The 20,164-nt window shown below is 52.4% G+C and overlaps 1 protein-coding gene across 1 annotated transcript in view; it reads right to left on the bottom strand.

Annotated features, from left to right (window-relative positions):
* The window catches only part of AGO2 (argonaute RISC catalytic component 2), a 55,557-nt gene extending 53,233 nt beyond the window's left edge, over nucleotides 1-2,324 (bottom strand). Inside the window, exon 1 of the mRNA XM_007940531.2 lies at nucleotides 2,131-2,324. Coding sequence (XP_007938722.1) covers nucleotides 2,131-2,207 — 77 coding nt within the window. The 5' untranslated portion in view covers nucleotides 2,208-2,324. The remainder of the gene's footprint in view (nucleotides 1-2,130) is intronic.
* Between the last annotated feature and the right edge of the window lie 17,840 nt (nucleotides 2,325-20,164).

Genomic DNA, 20,164 nt, shown 5'->3' with positions numbered 1-20,164 from the left:
CAGGCAGTTTTGACTACTGTGGCTGTATAGTAGGTTTTGAGATCTGTCAGCGTGAGACCTCCTACTTTGTTCTTCTTCTTCAGTGGTGCTTTGCTTATCCGGGGTGTCTTCCTTTCCAAATAAAGTTAGTGATTAGTTTTTCCATATCCTTAAAAATTGTTGATAGAATCTCGATTGGGATTGCATTGAATGTATAGATTGCTTTGGGTATAAAATTTAAGTTTCTTTATTATCAACAAATAGTTTGAAAATGAAAAAAGAAAAATGGACATCTTTACTGAGATAAAATTCACGTACCATAAAATGCACCCACTTTAAGAAGAATTTAGTATACTCAGAGCTGCGCAAACAGAAGCCTCACCTCCGGTGAGAAGAGTTTATCACCCAAAGAGAAGTCCTGTATCCAGCAGCCGCCACCCCTAGCCCCTCCGAGGAAGCTTAAAATACCACTTATAATACCACCAAAGCACAGAATATACTTAAGAATGAGTGTTATGGGAAACACTGAAAATTACCCAAAAAACTGCTGACGGAAACAAAAGGAAATAAACAGAAAGTGGACCGTGTTCATGAAGTGCAATAGTGTCAATTCGTCCTAAACTGATGTACAGATTCAAAATAAACCAAATTAAAAATTCTGGGAGGCTTTCTAGTGGAAACTGATAAGCTGGTTCTGTAGTTTTTATAATTTGTTTGGAAAAGCAAAGGCCCTAGAACAGCCAAAACCACTATAAAGAATCACACACAGAGAGTACCTCTTCTAGCTGACTGCAAAGCTGCAACATACCACTGAACTGCAAAGTCACCATAAAACTCTAGCAGTCAAGACAGACTCCCGCCAGACAAACAGGTCAACAGACCAGAACAGAGAATCCAGAAATAGAGCCATGGGTCCACAATCAACTGATTTTCTTACAAAGTGCCAAGGTCAATCTATGGGGAAAGAAGTCATTACCACAGACCCTCACCTCACACCACAGCCAAAACCTAACTCACACTTAACTATGCGTGTAAGCTAAAATGATGATTCTGCCAACGAAAATATAGAAGCCTATCTCTACAAACACAGGGTGGTGAAGACTCCTTTTCTGGAGGGCGGGGGATGATTTCTTAGAGATGACACACAATGTAACCAGATTTCAACAAGATTTAGAAGACACATTAAAAGATACCATTCAGAGAAAGACCTGGCAAGCCTTGAAATGCTCAGTATGGACTTGGATCCAGAATATATTAAAAATGCCTGCAAATCAGTAACAAAAGTATAAATAACCCAATAAAAACAGGCAAAAGACTTCAACAGACATTTTAGGAAAATTCATGTGAATGGCCTAGTGTACATGGAAAGGGGCTTAACGTAGTAGCTGTCATGGCAAATTAAAACACCCACCAAAGTGGCTAATGTCAAACAGATCAAACTAAGTGCTGACAAGGCTACGGGGCAACCAGAGCTCTCCTGTGTGACGGGGGCTGAGTGAGGAGGAGCACGGCTCTGGAAACTGGTGTTTCTCGTGCCATTGAACTGACACTTGGCCTTGAGCTTGGCAATTTCACTCCGAGACCTTTCTCTAAGAGAAATGAAACTATTTATAGGAGAACATCCACACAGCTTCATTCTTAATGGCCACATGGTGGAGAGGCCAGGCGTGCGGCCGAGAGATGAATCAACAACAGTGGGACCTTCTTACAATAAGGCATTCCTTGGCAATCAGAACAAGACCTAGAACAGAGGTGACTCTCGGAAGCACGCCGTCAGTTAAAGAACCTGCCTGTATCACACATAGTGTGGTTCTGTGGTTCTGCTTATGTGAGCAGGGAAACAGATCAGAACACCGTTTGACTTTGGGGTGTGACTGACCAGAGGAGGGCATGAGGCAACTTTCTGGAGAGATGGGTATAAATGTTTGTCAAAATTCACTAAACTGCACACCCAGGACATGTGCGTCTCACTGTGCGTAAGTTTTTCTCTACACAAAAAATTTTTTTAAAAAATAAATGCAACTGAAACTTTCTAGGAGAAAGTCAGAAGGGCCTGCTGGGAAATGAAGAGCTGATTATGTTAAAACGTCATATTTTTATTTACAGAGCACTTGTGGCAACTAGCACATGACTACAGAAGGAATACCACACCTGTTCACTCTCCGTGGGCATTTCTCTGGCTTGATATCCAATTCGTAATGGTAGATGTCAATTTTTGGAATGTCCATTTCGAAGAAATTGGCCTGTAATTTGATTGTTCTCCCAGAGGTCCCGAAGTCGGGTCTTGGCGGGGGCTTGAAGGCATATCCTTGGATGGGGGGCGGCGGCGGGGCAGGAGGTGCGAGCACTGGAAAAGAGCAGAGAGCAGCCATTAGGCAGGGACCGTTCTCCGCGGCGAGCGCTGCATGGCACTGCTCCGCGCTGAGCACTGGCGTGCCTCCTTGGGTGACCCCGCTCCACCCACCTGTCACGGACCCCGTGCCACCTGTGTCCTCTCTTGCTTCCGCTGGCCCTCCCCCCCATGCACGGTGGCGGGTTCCCACCCAGCTCCTGAAACTCCTTCCCCACCTGTGCAACCCGGCCCTCACATCCCAGCACGGCTGCCAGGGACAAAGCCCCCGGAACTCAGGCTCACGTGCTCCCCCCACGGCTGACTCCCAGCCCCAGGACATCTTTTTCAAACTGTTCTCTGCCTGACCCTCGGATGCTCTGCCCAGGTTCTTAAACGCTGGGTCTCCTCCACTCGGCCCTCTCCAGGTCTCCCGTTTGCAGTCAGGGTGCCCTCGTTAGATGAAACGGCCATGAACGATATCCACAGCCAAGCTTCTTTCCTCCAGGATGGCTTCCGTTAGTGACGCTGTGTCCGAGCTGCCACCCAAACCCTCCCCTGCCACACGGCACAGGCAGCACTCACCCTTGTCCTTTCACCCCTCTCTGCCTCGGCCTTAGCCCAGCGCCCCATTTTCTCCTGCATGGGCTATTTCAGGAGCCCCCACATGGGTTCTCGGCTTGCAGACACACACTCCCCGATCCAGGCCAGAAGGCAAACGCCTCTGTGTTTCCCAGTGCCCACTCAGACATGGGGGCACTCAGAGGCCTGCACTATCCGGCTGCCACCGGTGCCAGCCTTCCCTCCCGCGGCTCCAAGAACTGCCCTCCCCTGCACCAGCCTTTTGGGCTTCAGGCCCTGAACCTCACAGCTCCCCCTCTGCAGTCCCAGTGGAGTGGTCCCAAGGGGGCCTGGCTCCAGCATCTGAACAATTCAGTCCCTGGAGGTTCTGCACTCGAAAGCCCATGCAGACATGCAGGGAGGTGCCTCCATCACCCCCAACCAACCACGAGCTGCTTGAGGGTAAAGATGGCCGCACCCTGGGGGTCATGAGGGCATCTGGGACTCAGGAGAACGCAGCCTGGTGATGCACATGCCTCCGCCTGCATTTGAGGGAGCTAAGGTTCGGGGCGGAGAGCAGGGTCCCCAGGATAATGAGCACAGTCTCCCAGACGGTGGGCGCGATCCCCAGCTGGGGCGCTCGGAGGCGTCCTTGTCAGCGGGCCAGGGGAAGGACACTGAGCTTTCCTGACACCAGCGCTCTCACAGAGGGCCGGCTCCACACGGCAGCCCCCTCTCCAGAGCTCCTGGCAACCACGCACAGGTCCACACGGCACCAAGACCCGTGCAATCTCTGAGGTCTGCAAGCAACGACGTGACGTCCTCATTTCCTCTAGCAGCCGTCCACCCCGTACCTCCCCTCCCCAAGGAAGCTTCTTGGTGATCGATGCAGCGTACAATCACGCTTCCACGTGAGTCTGTTCTCTTTCTTTACATGTGAGGAACCGGCAAGAAGGCACAGGGTGGATGAGCCGCAAGGCAGAGACAAGACTCCTTTGTAATTCAGAAGAAAAGAAAGGAAGGGGAAATGCAGCTGCCCTGGAGTTAGCTGCTTAGAGCTGCCGTCGCTGTGGCAGTCAGCCAGGCCTCCTTTCCAAGACACCTCCGGTGGACTCTACCTGCCAGCCTTCCAGCCAGCAGCCGAGTGTGCTAACCACCGCACCACCCAGGGACTCCGATTACTTAATTAATTATTAATTAACCAACAGTTCAGACACAACTGAAGTGGTGAAAATCATCAGGGTGGTTAATAACACCCCACCCTACCCCACTCCCGTCATGTTGAGACCATGACTTCAATCACAGAATGCTTTTAACATGAGCCACACAAAGAAATTCATCCCAACTCCAATTTTCAGTAATTCTGTCTTATTCCATGTTAGTAAAGTTCAAAGTGTGGCTTTAGGAAAAAAGCAATGCATTTTCCCAGTAACTGACTAAATTCAATTTATGCTTAAATAACTATCTTTGTTTTAAGCAACAAAACGTTTTTTATTTATATTCCAGATACTTCAATCCCTGTTGACAGTAAGATACTCTCACTTTATTTCTGACCCAAGAAAGCTCAGAGACGGGAGTTCATTCCTTCTTTTCTGTAAGAGAAGTAACTGCTTTAAAGGTTATTACTGTCCCTGAGGTACAGCATCTGGAAACTTCCAGGCCTCTCTCCACTAGGCTACGGTGACCTCACGGATTACACATTCACAGGCTTTAAACCCTTCCCTTCCTCCGGCAAGCATGCGCCATGTCCTCTGATGTTCTGGGTGCCGTGCCAGGGACCAAGGACACAGAAACACACTGCCTCAAGCAACTCACGTGCTGTTTCCAAGGGACAAACGGATTAAGTTTGTTTGCACCATAAGTGTACCGCCTACACCTCTCACCACAGACCCTGACTCGGCGAGGACAAAGGTGGACACCACAGCCTGTGAGCACCGCCCCCCAAGGACCAAGTGAGCCTCGCCAGCCTGCAGCCCTGAGGAAACCAAGCTGCACGCCAGCAGTCAGGCCTCAGGCCCTGCTCGTGACGTCGGAGTCTACTCAGCCCAGGGATCCTGTGAGCGCAGAAGAAAACCTCAACCAGGAGAAGTGTCTGGTCCAAGGGATTGGGGGAGAATTTTGCCTTCCACGCGGGAGATCCAGGGTTGATCCCGGCCGACGCACGTTCTCCGCATCCACCGCCCACTGTCGGTGGAGGCGTGCCCACTGGCTGGGGCTGGCAGGTCTCGGCAGAGCTTCCAGACCAGGGCAGACTGGGCGGAAAGGCTGGTGATCGCCTCTGGAAAGTCAGCCAGTGAAACTCGGCTGCATCAGAGGCTTTGATTCTTGATGGACCCTGGGGATGATGTGGGACCAGGCAGCACGTCCCTCCTCCCAGGGTCTTTGTTTCCGGGTTGAGGTTTTCTTCTGCGCTCACGGGATCCTTTGGCTGAGTAGACTCCGGCCTCACGAGCAGGGCCTGAGGCCTGAGTGCTGGTGTGTGACTTGGTTTCCTCAGGGCTGCGTGCTGGCGAGGCTCACGGGCTGTGGTGTCCACCTTTGCCCTGACGCTGCCGACAACCGGCACTGAAGGACACAGCCACCACCCACTGAGCGAGCCCAGAGCCACCGTCCACTCCCGGGTTACCTAACACTGCCAACAACTGGCACTGAAGGACAGAGCCACCAATAGGCACTGAAGGACACAGCCATCGCAGGGTCACAACCAACACTGAAGGACAGAGCCACTGCCCACTGAGCAAGCCCAGGGCCACTGTCCACTTAACGAGCCCAGAGCCACCATCTGCTTAGCGACCCCCAGAGCCACCGTCCACTGAGTGAGACCACAGCCACCGTCTGCTTAGAGAGCCCCAGAACCACCGACTGCTCAGCGAGCCCCAGAACCGTCTGCTTAGCTGCCCCAGAAACACCGTCTGGTTAGTGACCCCCAGAGCCACCGTCTGGCTGGCGAGTACAGCTGGAAAGTGCATTCATGTGTTTCTCAATGGGGCCTCCTGACCACGGGGCAGAGATGCCAGCACTGAAAAGTGAAACAGTGGCAGGCTCAGGGAAGAGGGCCACTCTGGGACCCCCAGCCCCACTCACACGTGCCTACTTCCAGCTAACTGTTTCACTTTACTTGAATCTGACCCCGGGGCACAGGCTAGCCCTGAGGCGACTGCCCAGGGGGGGTCATCTGTCCTAGGAGGCCGCCCAAAGCCCTGCACGCCAAAAACGCTAACCACAGGACATGCGAAAACACCTGGCAGCTTGAGTCATACACTGTGTTAGGCCAAGGAAGGGGCCCTGGAGCACTGCAGTCAAGCATACGGCTGCTGACCAGGAGGTCGGCAGTTCAAACGCACCAGCCACTCCACAGAAGAACGATGTGGCAGTCGGTTTCTGCAAAGACTTCAACCTTGGAAGCACTCCGGGGCAGTTCTCTGCCCTCTAGGGGAGTTGTGGGTCAGAATTAACTTCATGGCGGTGGGTTTTCAGTAAAAGCAACAGTGTGTGTGTATGGGGTCGGGGAGGGTATTGTGCATTCAACTGTGTCCCCAAAAACATGTGTTGCAAGTCATAATCCCTATGCCCAAACCGAACCCACATCCATCGGGTCTACATTCCAACACAGAGACCCTAGTCCTTACACCTGTGGTTATAACCTATTAAAAACCAAACAGAACCCACTGCCATCGGGTCTATTCTGACTCACAGCAACCCCCCTCCCCCAGTGTTTCCAAGGCTCCAAATCTTTATGGAAGTAGACAGATTGCCTCATCTTTTTCCTGCAGAGCAGCTGGTGGGTTTGAACTGCTGACCTTCTGGTTAGCAGCCAAATGCCTCACCCACTGCACCATCAGAGTTCCTATAATCCCAACAGGAAATGGGTTTTCTTTGCTCCTTTAATGAGACATTATTAGTGTTATTATATTAAAGCAAAACCAAACTCACTGCTGTTGAGTCAGATCTGACTCACAGTGACCCCTCCTTGGGTTTCCGAGGCAGTAACACTATGGAAGTAGATTGCCCAACCTTCCTTCCGAGGAGTGGCTGGTGGGTTTGAACAGGCAGCCTTCTGGTTAGCAGTCAAGTGCCTTAGGCACTATGCTACCAGAGCTCCCAATGTTATATCGGTGCACCTTAAATCAATCTCTTTTGAGATATAAAAGAGATTAAGAAGCGAGCGAGCAGAGATGGGGGAGGGAAGACAGACGGAAATTCAATGAGCCAAGAAACTAGGACCTTCCTGGGAGCCGACAGGCAGGGCAGGCCTCCCCAGGAGCTGGCGCCCTGAATGCAGACCCCGGCCTCCTAAGCTGTGAGAGAAGGACTGGTGTGTGTTAAAGCCCCCCTGGGGGATTTCTGTGACGGCAGCGCTACACAACTGACCCAGGGTGGAAGAGCAACAGGAATTTATTCATAAAATTGATCATTTCAGAAGATCGTCTTCACGCTTCTGGCTTTTAATAACACTGACTCTTTCCGGGCAAAGAACACTCACAATAAAGAGCCCTAACGGTTTTCCAGCCGAGGGACGAGCGAGAGGACCCGGGTTCATACCTTTGGGTGGGAAATTCTCCTGTGGAAGACCACCCAGAGTCGGCTGGGCCTTCCGGTCCCCCGAGACCTCAGCTCTATTCTTATAATAATACAGGCGGTCTCAAGTGTACGCTACCTAAACAAGCAGGACTGAAAACCAACACCCCAGCCTGCACATGCTTCAACATGGGGAGCCGAGAAAACACGGTGCTGAGTGCTGTCAGTTACAAAGGACACACACTGCAGTCCCACTTGCATAAAATACCTGGAAGAGGCAGGTGCCTAGGGACCCCGAGGGAGGAGGAGGGGGAGGGGAAGTCTCTGCACAGGGCGCACCGAGCTTCCGTGAAAGGTGATGGAAAAACGCGGGATGGGATAGCAGAGACGGTTGTACCACATGGTGAAGGGAATTGATGCCACTGTCGCATCGGCGTCAAAACTGTCGAAACGGCACGTGTTTTGATATATGTTGTCATTGCTGTCAGGTGCTGTCACGTCGGCCCCGACTCATAGCGACCCTGTGAACAACAGAAGGAAACGCTGCCCAGGCCCGTGCCATGCTCACAATCCTCGCTGTGCTGGAGCCCATCACTGCAGCCACCGTGTCAGCCCACGTCACTGAGGGTCTTTCCCTTTGTCGCTGAGCCTCTACTTTACCAAGCATGGTATCTTTCTCCAGGGCCTGGTCCCTTCTGAAAACATGACCAAGGTAGAAGAGATGAGGCCTGGCCCTTCCTGATTCTAAGGAGCATTCTGGCTGTACTTCACGCAAGACAGATTTGTTCGTGCTCTGGCAGTCCATGGTATAGTCAACGTTCTTCGCCAGCACCATGATTCAAATCCATCACTTCTTCTGCGCTCTCCCTTACTCATTGCCCGGCTCTCACATGCATATGAGGCCATGGAAAATACCATGAGTTGGGTCAGGCGCACCTTCGACCTCAAAGTGACACCTTTGTGTTTTAATACTTTACAGACAATACTTGTGCAGCAGATTTGCCCAGCGCAATATGGCATCTAATTTCCTGACTCCTGCTTCCACGGGTGTTGATTGTGGATCCAAGTAAAACAAAACCCTTGACAACTGCAATCTTTTCCGTTTAGCGTGGCATTGCTTACCCGGCCCAGGTGGGAAGATCTTTGTTTTCTTTATGTTCTTACGCTCTTTGTGTAACCCATGCTGAAGGCTGTAGTCTGAGAATCAGCAGTAAGTGCGTCACGTCTCTCCACGTTCAGCAAAGCTGTGGGACCTGCGTATCTCGGGCTGTTGACAAGTCCTCCTCCTATCGGATGCCCGTCACCCTTTGATTTGCACATGTATACACATATGTATGTGTGTGTGGATATGCACACATATATATTTACCACAATAAAAAACAAAAAGCAACATTAGAGAGAGAGAAGGATGGGCTCAGGACGCCGAGCGTGGAACTGCTCACGGCATGAGAAAACAACGTGATGGTGTGAAGAGGGGACAGGGACCCTCTTTGGCAGTGTCAGCCACCGGCCCCCACAGGCGACCCAGGTATTAAGATGGAAACCCAATGCTGCCGGAGGCTGTGGGAATAGATGGATGGGCATGTGGTAAAGGGGGCTAGACACAGCTGACTGTGAGAACCCTAAAATCACCTAGGGAGCATTCTCTGTTGACACCCCTTCTCCCTTTACCAGCCCCCAATACACACTGGGCCATCAGGGAGAAACAGGTGTCAGGGAGGGGAGGCTGGGCACGGGTGTGGGAGATGCACGGCTGCTTCTTGTCCCCCTGAAGCACAAGCCCTGCCTGCCTGCCCCCCCCTTTCCCCCTGGCTCCCCAGAACCTGGTGCCATCAGCATCTGTGGAATTAATGAAAGAGTGAGTCACAGCCCAAAAGGAAAAGGCGTCTCCTTGGTGACGCTCCACATGAGTGAATGTGAAGGGATCTGGCCCCAGTTCTTGCTGCCTGTTCAGCAGGGACCAAGACCCAAATGTCCACCCTGCATCTAAGACCCCACTTGTCCCCAGGCCAGGCAGGCCACCCTGCTGGTCCAAGCTGGTTCTTCCCACGTTCGCCACCCTCCCAGGAGAAGTGCAGGTTCTCTCTTCTCGTGACAACCACCAGCGTCCTCCTGGCATCTCCTCTCCTGATCACAGGCAGCATTTGCTGCCACATTTCTCATTTGGCAACTAATCACATGGTTTCGCTTTGAGCTGGCTTCTGGTTGTTTCTGCCAAGTGTTCGTCTGGTCCCTGCCTTGGGGACTGAAAGCTGGGAGCTGGAAAGGCAAGCCCCTCCATGCACCAGGATTTGTGGATGTCGTGGCTGGAAGGGGCCTCCCTCTTCCGGTCATCAATTCCTGCTGAGTAAGCACTACAGGCAAGTGGCAGGCACACAGTAGGCACTGAGCGTCGTGGAATGGCTACCGAATACGTAACTTCTGGTATAAAATTCCATTTTTAGAGCCGCAGCTAAGGAGGCAGTGACTTGAAAGAGAAACAAGTTGTGTTGAGTCACCAGCTTCCTGTATGAGTAATGGGGTCATGGGAACCCAAACATCCCAAACAGGTGACGTCTAGCAAACCTTCCGAGTACAGCCCTCGTCATTCACAGGAAGAGGGGGTCACAGAGAGCACCGCGGACACTGTCCGCCTGCACCACCTCCTGACTATTGACAGCTGAGCTCCCACCCCAAGGAACAAAGGAAGCCCCCCCACAGTGGTACTCTCCTACCTGACCCCATTGCCCAGGGAAAAGCCGAGATGTGGGTTAAGAAACTGGGGTGACCACAGAAGGACCTCCTGAGGCATGTGGGGGCAAAGGGTGTCACCGAAACTCAGTGCCCACAGGGACAGGCCTGGCACGAGGGAAAACGATCAATGATCCTCCCAGAAACCTTTGCTTACATCCAACTTCCTACTCAGGAAGGAGGGGACCACATGGACTGAGTCCCGTTGTAAGCCCTAAGAGGGTGGCAAGGTGCTGTCTTTGGCTGGGCTCTCGAGAGGAGCAAAACCAGGGAAGCATGTATCTAGAGACAGAGATTCCGTTCAAAGGCGCGCTCACGCAGCTGTGGAAGCCGACAAGTCCCACATCCATGGGTCAGGTGTCAGGCTGGAGGGCTCTTCCGACTCACGTGGCTGCAGGGGCTGCCTTAAGTTGCATAAGGGATGGGGAGACGGATGGAGAGAGGCTGAGCTTTGTTTTGTTGTTGTTGTTATGTGCCGTGGAGTCCTAAGAACATGCATATGGAACAGATGTGGGCCACACCCCTCAGGAAAAGTCCCCTTACGTCAGATCCCGAAGTGGAGGCTAACTACCCAGGTCCTATTATTAAATGGGACAAGAAGTCTGCTTTCTTTCTCACACATTTGTTTTTAGTTTTTGGACTCTGTGAGAAGGAGTCCTTGGTGCTCTATTACCCAAAGGTTGGTGGTTCTAACCCACCCAGGGGGCATAGGAAGACAGGTCAGGCCAGCTGCTCCTGAAAGGTCAGGGTTTTGAAAACCCTATGGAAACGAGGCTGACTGCGAGGTGCTGTGAATGGGAAAACCACTGACTTGGACACCTCAAAAAGGGCTAGGATGGTGATTTTTCTATTATGTGACTGTTACTGCCATGGCATTTTATTTTTCCTAAATAATAGACTCCCTTTACCAAGTTAACCACAAAAAGACCCCAAAAAACCCCTCAGAGGCAGCTCTGCCCACACGCGTGAGGTCGCCCGGAGCTGGAATTCACGGCTTGGTTTAGTCAGCAGCAGCCGTCTTCTTTGTCATGGTGAAGCTTCTCTTCTCTGCCTTGACAACCAGCATTGTGCAAAGATACTCAGCTACGCCAGCGGAAAGGGGTCCGCGGCCCCCGAAGTCTAAGGAGCCGGCTCCGAGGACGGGGGCTCATCTCCACACGCCCAAGGCTAATGTCACACCATCTCCACGCTGTGTCTGCGGCAGAGGGCTGGGGGTGGGCGGTCTGGCGTCCCTCCCCCAGGGCCTGGGGCCACCTCTCCCTGGGCCTCCGCGCTGCGCAAGCGCGTTCCCGAGGCGCAGTTTCCTGTTGCCGTGGCAACGAGCTCCTGGCTTCCAGGCATCCAGCGGCCTGGCCTTGGAGCAGGCCGAGTCTGGCGTCAGCACTCAGACATCACGATGATGCCCGCCACTGACGCAGCTTCCCCCGCACGGCCAGGGGGTCGATCAGGCCCCGCCGCCCCGCCTGGCGCGCACCCCTGCCCACACGCTGGCGCGCACGCAGACCAACACTGCAGACACGACAGGGCTCGGACGTTTCCCCTTGCTGCTACGTAAACTCTAAGCACCCGGGCACACGCACCGCATCCTCAGAACGTGGGCTGCACACGGGGCCAGGCGCGCGGGCCCTGGGGCGGGCCCGGACCCTCGCGGGCTCCAGCACCAGCCCTGCCCCCACGCAGGCAGCCTTTGTTCACACTTGCACGGAGGGGCCTGCTCCGTAACAGCACCAAGGCAAAAGGTCTCGCTGCTTCGGCCAGAGGGGGCGCAGGACAAACTGCAGAGCTGGGAACCCAAGGTGCCTTGGAGACACGGGGGGAGGGGCAGCTCACCCATCCCCCCCTGCTCTGAGTCACCGACTGTGAGCCAGAGCCAGGCGGGGCTGGGGACACGACGCCAAGCCAGACCTGTCTGGGCGCGGTGGCGCGGCGGCGAGAAAGAGGCTTGATGAAAATGAGGAGACGCAAACCCCCACACTTCCCAGAAGGGCAGGCTGCCTGGCAGCCTGGTTCCTGTCACCACCCAGACATGTTCTTCCCACTGTATCTTATAAAGAGGTGTTGTTCTGGGGTGCCCTGGAGTCGGGTCAGACTTAGAGCCACCCAGTGTGCAAGGGAACAAAACAGTGCCCAGAACTGCGCCATCCTCACATCCTGGCTGTACCCGAGCCCATCATGACAGCCACTGTGGCACTCCGTCTCCCTGAGGGCCTTCCTCCTGTTCACTGACCCCTCTACCAAGCAGGATGCCCTCCAGGACTGGTCCCTCCTGTAACATCTCCAAAGCCTCAGCACCCTCATTCTCAGGCCTACCCTGGCTGTATTTCTTCCATGACAGCTTTGTTTGTTCTGGCAGCCTATGGTGTATTTACCATTCTTGCCAGCACCACAATTCAGAGGTATCCGTTCTTCTTCAGTCTCCCTCATTCACAGACCAGCTTTTGCATGCATGTGAGTGAGGCAACTGAAAATGCCATGGCCTGAGTCAGGCACACCTGAGTCCTATAAGGTGACATCTTTGCTTTTTAACACTTTACAGACACTTTGGCCCAATGCATTGCTACCTGTAATCTTCTGTTCAGCTCTCTTAATTCATCATTTGCTCTGTCTACTCTACATTCAAAAGCAAGTTTCAGAGGCTTTCTGACATCCATTTTGGTCTTTTCTTTCTTTCTTGTTTTTTTTAATGACCTTTTGCTTTCTTCATGTATGATGTCTTTGATGTCATCCCACACCTTGACTGGTCTTTGATCATTAGTGTTCAGTGTGTCAAATCTACTCGGGGGATGGTCTCTACATTCAGGGATGTACTCAAGGCTGCATTCTGACTCTCATGGACGTTTTCATTTTGTACTTCTTCAGCTTACATATGAGCAGTTGATGTCTCTGCAATCGTCTCCTGGCCTTGTCCTGACTTAGAATATTGAGTTTCTCCACCATCTTTCCACAGATGCAGTCAATTTGATTCCTGTGTATTCTGTCTGGCTAGGTCCACGTGTATAGGTGCTGCTCATGTTGATGGAAAAAAGGTATCTGCAATGAATAAGTTGTTGATCTTGCAAAATTCCACCTTGTGATCTCCTACAGCATTTCTTTCACCGAAGCTGTATTTTCCAACTCCTGACCATTCTTGGTGTCCAACTTTCACCTTCCAATCATCAGTAATCACCAATGCATCCTGACTGCGTGTTTAGTCAAGTTCAGACTACAGAAGCTGATGGAAAATCTTCAGTTTCTTCATCTTTGGCATTAGTGGTTGGTGCATAGATTTGAGTAACAGTCACACTAACTCTTCTTCCTTGGTGCGTGTGGGTATCTCCCCATCACTATCCTGTACTTCAGGATAGAGCCTGAAGTCTGCCTTTTGATGACGACTGTGATGCCATTCCTCATGAATTTGTCATTCCCAGCATCCAACCAAAAAACCAAACTCACTGCCGTTGAGTCAGTTCTGACTCATAGTGACCCCTCCTTGGGTTTCTGAGGCAGTATCTCTATGGAAGTAGATTGCCCAACCTTCCTTCCGGCTGGTGGCTTTGAACTGCCAGCCTTCTGGTTAGCAGCCAAATGCCTCAGGCACTATGCCACCAGAGCTCCCATTCCCAGCATAGTAGACCATATGATTTCCTGATTCAAAGTGGCCAGTATTATCCATTTCAGCTCACTAATGCCTGGGACATCGATCTTCAAGCATTCTATTTTGTTTCTAACAATTTTCAATTTTCCTAGATTCATACTTTGTACAATCCCAGTTTTAGTGGATGTGTGCAGCTGTCTCTTCCCATTTGAATTGTGCCACATCAGCAAATGCTTTACTCCACCCATGTCATGAAGGTCGACTCTACTTTGAGGAGGCAGCTCTTTCCCAGTTGTATTCTGAGTACCTTCCGACCTGAGGGGCTCATCTTGCAACACTGTCTCCGACAACGTTTCAGGGCTATTCATGAAGCTTTCCAGTAATGGATCGGACAGGGTTTCACTGCTACTCACAAGGTTTCACAGGCCAAGTTTTTCAGCAGTGGATTTCCAGGTCCCACTTACCCAACTGCCTCTGTCTGGAAGTGCCACTGCAACCTGTCCCCCCTGGGTGACCCTGCTGGCATTTGAAATACTGGTGGCACAGCCTCTAACATCACAGCACCATGCAAGCCACCCCAGTCCGACAAACTGACAGGCGAGTGGACGGTGAGTTAGATGACCTTTAAAAATCATGAGGAAGTACGCAAATGAGTACTTCTCATGCAGAGAGCAAAGGTCGGTCCTGGTTACCAGGGGTGGGCGGGAGAAGGAAGGAGGGAGTCATTCCTTAGGGGCACTGGGGGCACGGAAGATAATGGAAAGTGTGGAAACAGAGAATGGGGGTGGTGCCCAAAGGGATGCACACAGGAAGTGTTGTGGAACCGTAACATAAAAATGGCTGACACGGCAAATGTTTTGTTATCTATATTTTACCACAATCCAAAAAACATTCTGTATGCTTTCTCACTGCTGGGAGACTCACTGTTGCTTCAGAAACACCTCCTCAATCATGCAGAATCAGGAGGTAAATGAAAGACCTGGTTCTCAGGGTCAGCAGCTTAGGGTGCAGGCAAGTTAACCCAAAGGTTGCACCTACACTCACCGGCTAAGCAGCTACTGTATGGACGCGTCACCCACGCTTCGCTGGGGAGTGAGCCCAGCTGCCCACCAGTCCTTGTTGTAGGGGGTCTGCTGGCCAAATGCCATGGTCTCTGGTAAAGCTCTTTCCAGAACCTCAGGGGCTGATGATGGAAAGCCTGTCCTGTCCTGTCTTCCTTTTAGCCCTTTTGGGGGTTCTGTTTGAATGATATCAGGCATTAGCCAGAATGTATAAGGGTGAAAGTAAGTGCCCAAAGTAGCTCAGAGCCATCCCACGCCTCTGGGCCACACCCTGGCTGAACGTCTCCTTTCTGCTGGCAGACGGCCCTGGGCAGAGGAAAGGCAGGTCGGCCACCCAGGCAGGCAGTCGGGCAGGATGGATCACCCCAGTCTGTGTGCCATGCACGTTCTTCATGAAGGGCTACACAGAGCAGATAGCAGGGCTGTCACACTGGTACCGGTGTCCCTGGGCCTCCCCTGGCTGCCAAGGCCAAATTCACCCACGTCTACTCAGAGAACTTCGCAGAGCTACTCTGGGAGTGGCCCTGGGTCGGGAGGCTTTCTCCAAAGAAGCCCTGATGCACGCAGTCAGGAACACCCACCTCTGCCAGCAGAGAGGGTCCGAAGAACTGCTTAGTGAGTGAGGTGGGACCTGCCCAGCCACCCAGCCACCCAACCGACCGCGAGCAAATCCACCACCAGGCTTGAGCTCCCCCCTCAGAGAGGAGATCGGAGTCTGGGCCAATGCCAAGACTGGAGAACACTCGGAACACTGGCTCACGCGTCCAGCTCAAGTTACTGCAGCCACGTGAGGCTGTGGGTCTGAACCGGGCCTGCGTCCCAGACCCCTTCTAACACCCGGATCGCTGACCACCAAGCCCTGGCAAACTCAACTCAAAGCAATCTTGAGGTTCCCAAGCCAAAGGACGCAGACAGAGTTGAACGTGACAAGATAGGGAAGAAAAGGAACCAACGGTCTTTGGGGTCCCAGGCCTGGAAAACCCCTACAGAAGTGGAGAGAGAGGAGGGCAGGCGCCCGTTCCATCGTGGAATGAGCCCAGCCTCCCTGGCCCCATGAAACCCCTCAGGGTGAGGCCCAGCCCGGCAGGGAGGGGGCTGGCTGTGCGCTCGCCTTTGGAAGGAATTCCGTTATCGGCACTTTGGAGCCGGGGTGTCTGTGCTCAGGAGTCAGTTGGTGCCACCAAGGTGCTGAAATGTCATAAACAAGCCGCAAGTGCAAGGGCTTAGTGTACAGTGCAGGGTGAATGCTTTCCCACGTCCCCTGCTAAAGCTCACCAGTCTGCAGCCTCAGCCCCTCATGGGTCCCAGGTGAGGACATGGCCTGGCCCCTTCCCCCATAGGAGGGGGGCAGTATACCCACAGCCCACAGCTCCCTGCTTCACACAGCCTCAGGAGAGACATGCACTTCCGCTTGCCATGGCCTGTGGGGAGCTCCGGTCAAGTGCAGGGGACAGGAGAGCCAGACAAAGGCCTGGGCAGGCTCCCAGACAGGGTGGGAGGGACAGGCCCTGCAAGGCAGACAGCCACCTGCAGAGCAGAGGCCCTTTTACTGAAATGTGTCACCCTCACCCTGGCCCGGCTCCTGGATGCGCTTGGTTTGAGTCTTCTCATGGTGAAAATTCTTCGGGAAATTCCAACCAGGTTCAGGCAACACTGAAAAAAGGGGCCATGGGTGACAGTCCTCTCCCAGGGGGCACCGGCTGGGGCAGGAACCAGAATGAGGAAACCCCAGGGGAAGGGATGCGCAGTGAGTCGGGGTTGCCACAATCTGCCTGCAAGCCCCCCTCCAACCAGCACCAAGGACAAACACTATGAGCCACGCGTGGCGAGTTTCTGGTTTAATGACTAACACTCTGAAAATATTTCCAGCTTTTCAGAAGTGAGCAAGACAGCATTGTATTCGATGACACATAGTTCCAGCCGAACAGAGTGAAACACCCAAGCACCCCGTGCAGACCAGCAGCCCTGCTGCCTGTTGTCACCGCGAGCCTCAAGAATTGCCTCTACCGCCTTTGTGGCTTAGCCCGACCTGCCTTTACGCCATCTCTTTAAGAAACGGCCCAGAGCCGTCCTGCGATCTGTGAAAAGACAGTGTTTCCCACAGAAATGTCCAGAACAAATTGCCCCTCAAAAGTTAAACTGTCCTCCACAACTTACCATCGCTCTTACTCAGTAATATGACGAGAATCAAATATGGCTGACGTGTAAATTATCTCCCACAGCAACGTCAGCTGTCGTAAGGAGCAGGGGAGTGCCGTGGTCCCCCCGCTGCTGGCTCCCTGAGAGGGGACCAGTGGTTCCCCTCAAGTGCTTACACTGTGGTATAAGCACACGCACGTGGCGGCGGCCGCACGGAGGGGACAACTATTGCGTGTGCCCGTTTCTTCAGCATCCCTAAGAGATATTCCCAGGGAAACCCCAAAACAGGACTCCCTGTGACACCCCATCACACTTCTCTAGCCTTTCTATCTTTGTTTTATGATTCTCTGATTAGTAACTGCTTCTCCCACCCAAGCCAAGCACAAGAGCAGGGACTGTGTGCGCGTGTGCGCGCGTGCGTGTGCACCATCGCTGAGTGTGTGTGAACGAGGAACGAGGTGGATATCTAACGGCACACTCATTCCTGGCAGGAATGCCTTTATGGGTCTAGAAGTCAATGTCAAGTTCCCTTAGGGCAAACGCCCAAGGTGCCCATGTGAGCATGAGGTCTCCATGTCGGGGAGCACTATGCACAGTTACCCCCAAAGCAGCCAGCACTTAGCCAGCGTCCACTACGCACCTGCATGCTCTCCTCTCCTCTCACACCCTCCCTAAGGGGCTGTAGGGAGGTGACTGTCCAGTCACCCGGCCAGAGCAGACAGTGTCAGGATTCGGACTTCCCAATGCTGACACCAAGTAGTCTCCAACGGACCCCTGTGGCAACCTCGTCCCTCACACCCTCCACCTCCCTTACAAAAGAACCCATGGGCCCTTTCCTTCATCCTTCAGGAAAGAGTTCTGTCAAAGAACCTAAATCCTTTTCATCATCCCAAGCAAACAAGAATCTAAACAACGCCCCCCCCACCTCTATGCAACTAGGGAGTCAAAACTCAGCCTCACGGCCTTTTACATCCTGGATACCTAGAACATTGCTCGATGTTTACATAAAACACTCAATTTCCCTTTTCAGTAGGCATATCAGTACTTCAAGGCCCCCAAATTTAAAAAGTAATGGTTGCCACTGTCCACCTGGCACTGTGTGACACGCCTGCACGTCTGTCCCTCAGGGACGTAGGAGCAGTCCCATTGCACAGATGGGGAGACAAAGGAGCCCCCTGAGCAGCAAAGCCATGACTCAAACACGGGGTCTTGTGGCTATTGTGGCACGTGGGCTATGCTCCCACCCCAAGTAGCCTCAAGTCCTCTGAGACAACAGGAACGTTGCATCAAATCACATAAAAAATAGCCAGGCCCACTAAGTGCATGACAGGCCGTGCAGGCGGAGGCCCTCCAGCCCCTGAGGCCGGCGTGTGGGGCCAGCCCCACGCCACCGTCTCCTCGTATGACCCACTCATGACAACATCTCCCAAGCACCTGCCCCTGTGCCACAAAGCACCTCTTCAGAAGGGGTCAAGGTGAGAAACAACCCCACCTCCCTGCAGGGGGCAGGAACTGAGAAGGGGACAGCAGGCATCAAGGAGGCAGGGAGGGGGCAGGAGAGGAAGCAGGTCAGAGGCTGTTCTGGATCTGGGAGGGACAGATTAAGGCGCTTCCCCCTCACACCCCATCACAAAACGCATTTCCAACAACACAACCGGTCAATAGATCCTATCCATGCCCCCCTCCCCCGGGGGCGTGATTCAACTCAACCCCTGACTCGGGAAGCTGCTAGGTACAAAGGCACTGCGGAGAACAAGGGAGCAGCGGGCGTGGGTCCTGTCCTCAGGGCGGTGGTTCAGAAAAGGTGCACTAAGCCCCTGCTCAGGCCTGTTATTTTTAGACTTGCCTGCTCATCCATGAGACACCGTGGTACAAGGTCACAGGGTCTGCCTCAGATACAGACATTCAGTGCCCTGCTTCCTCCATTGCCAGTCATGTCACTGTGGGCAAGTCACTACAGATAATTTTTTTTTTTTTTTAAACAAAACAATACAGTCAAAGAAACGTCTCTAAGTTCAGTAACTCTTATCCAGGCCCTATCTCAGAACCAAAACACAGAGGCCACAAAAGACAGACTAGACCATAGTACGATTTTAAGGCTTCTCTAACAGAGCCACACACTCAGGAAACATCGGGACACGACACATTCATGACCCTCACAGTGTAACCCCCAATGCATGTGCGTTACAACAATTCTAGGAGTTGACAAAGCTCCAACAGAGAAATGGGGACATGGAGAGGTAACACATGCAAAAACACTGGTGGCCGACAGACACATGGAGATGTACTCAGCTTTCACCAGAGAAATACAAATTAAAATCGCAAGCAATGTTATGCCTGTTTTTTGGTGTGGATAAGAGTGTGAGGAAACAAGGGCTCTCACCCCTGGGAGGCAGTTCTGATGGTATATTCTAGAACCCTTTCAGAAAGATGTGTTCTTTGATGCAGTAACTCAATATCTAGGCACCTCTGCAAAGGAAATAAGCAAACACCCAGGGTGTCCATGACCCTGTAGCACAACGGACCACCGACCACGGCTGCAAAGCCCACCAGCAGAGAAGTGGCTGAAGAAGCTGCTAGGCTGAGTTACGGATGCTGGGCGCCCACGTTTCTTACATGGAGAATCGTCCACATATCACCAAGTGGAGGAGAGAACGTTGCAAAACAGCGCTCAATATAATCTCATTTATTCCATATTTACACACACACAAATTTGGTGAGAAAATTTACAGAAGGACCTAAAAGAAAATATCCCCAGTGATTCTCCCTGAATAGTCACACTACCCGTGGTCTGCTTCTGGGTATATTTATTTGTGTTTGCTGGAAAAAGAGAGAAAAGAAAAAACAAAACAGTGAATTTTAAAGGCTTAACATTAAACTGAAGGCCTGGTAGCAATCAGAAGACAAAATCCTTTTTTTGAAGTAAGCATATTGTGCCTATGCTTAGAAAAATAAATAACAGCGCTATTGTTTTTTTTTAAAAAAACCTACAAAGGCAAATGTGAACAAACGTTAGTTTATCAATTTTGAGAGGAGAAACGGGTGTTTTCGGTATTACTCTATTTTCTCCAAAGCCTGTCATTTTCCAAAGTTAAAAACTTAAGCTGGAAGCATGAGGCGGTCATCCGCCCACCGAGCAGACGATTTTAAACTTGCCCGGGTCAAGAGCGGCGGCGGGTGGTTCACCCCTCCCGGGTCACACGGAGCCTGCGTGCCAGGCGCCGCGCCCAGGGTCGTGCACGGCTGAGCGGCGGCGCCGGGCGCGGCGCCAGG

Source organism: Orycteropus afer, unplaced genomic scaffold, assembly GCF_000298275.1.
Source record: "Orycteropus afer afer isolate SDZICR_OR568_19922 unplaced genomic scaffold, OryAfe1.0 scaffold00069, whole genome shotgun sequence".
NCBI lineage: Eukaryota > Metazoa > Chordata > Mammalia > Tubulidentata > Orycteropodidae > Orycteropus > Orycteropus afer.
This window is presented reverse-complemented; position numbering and strand designations above follow the sequence as displayed.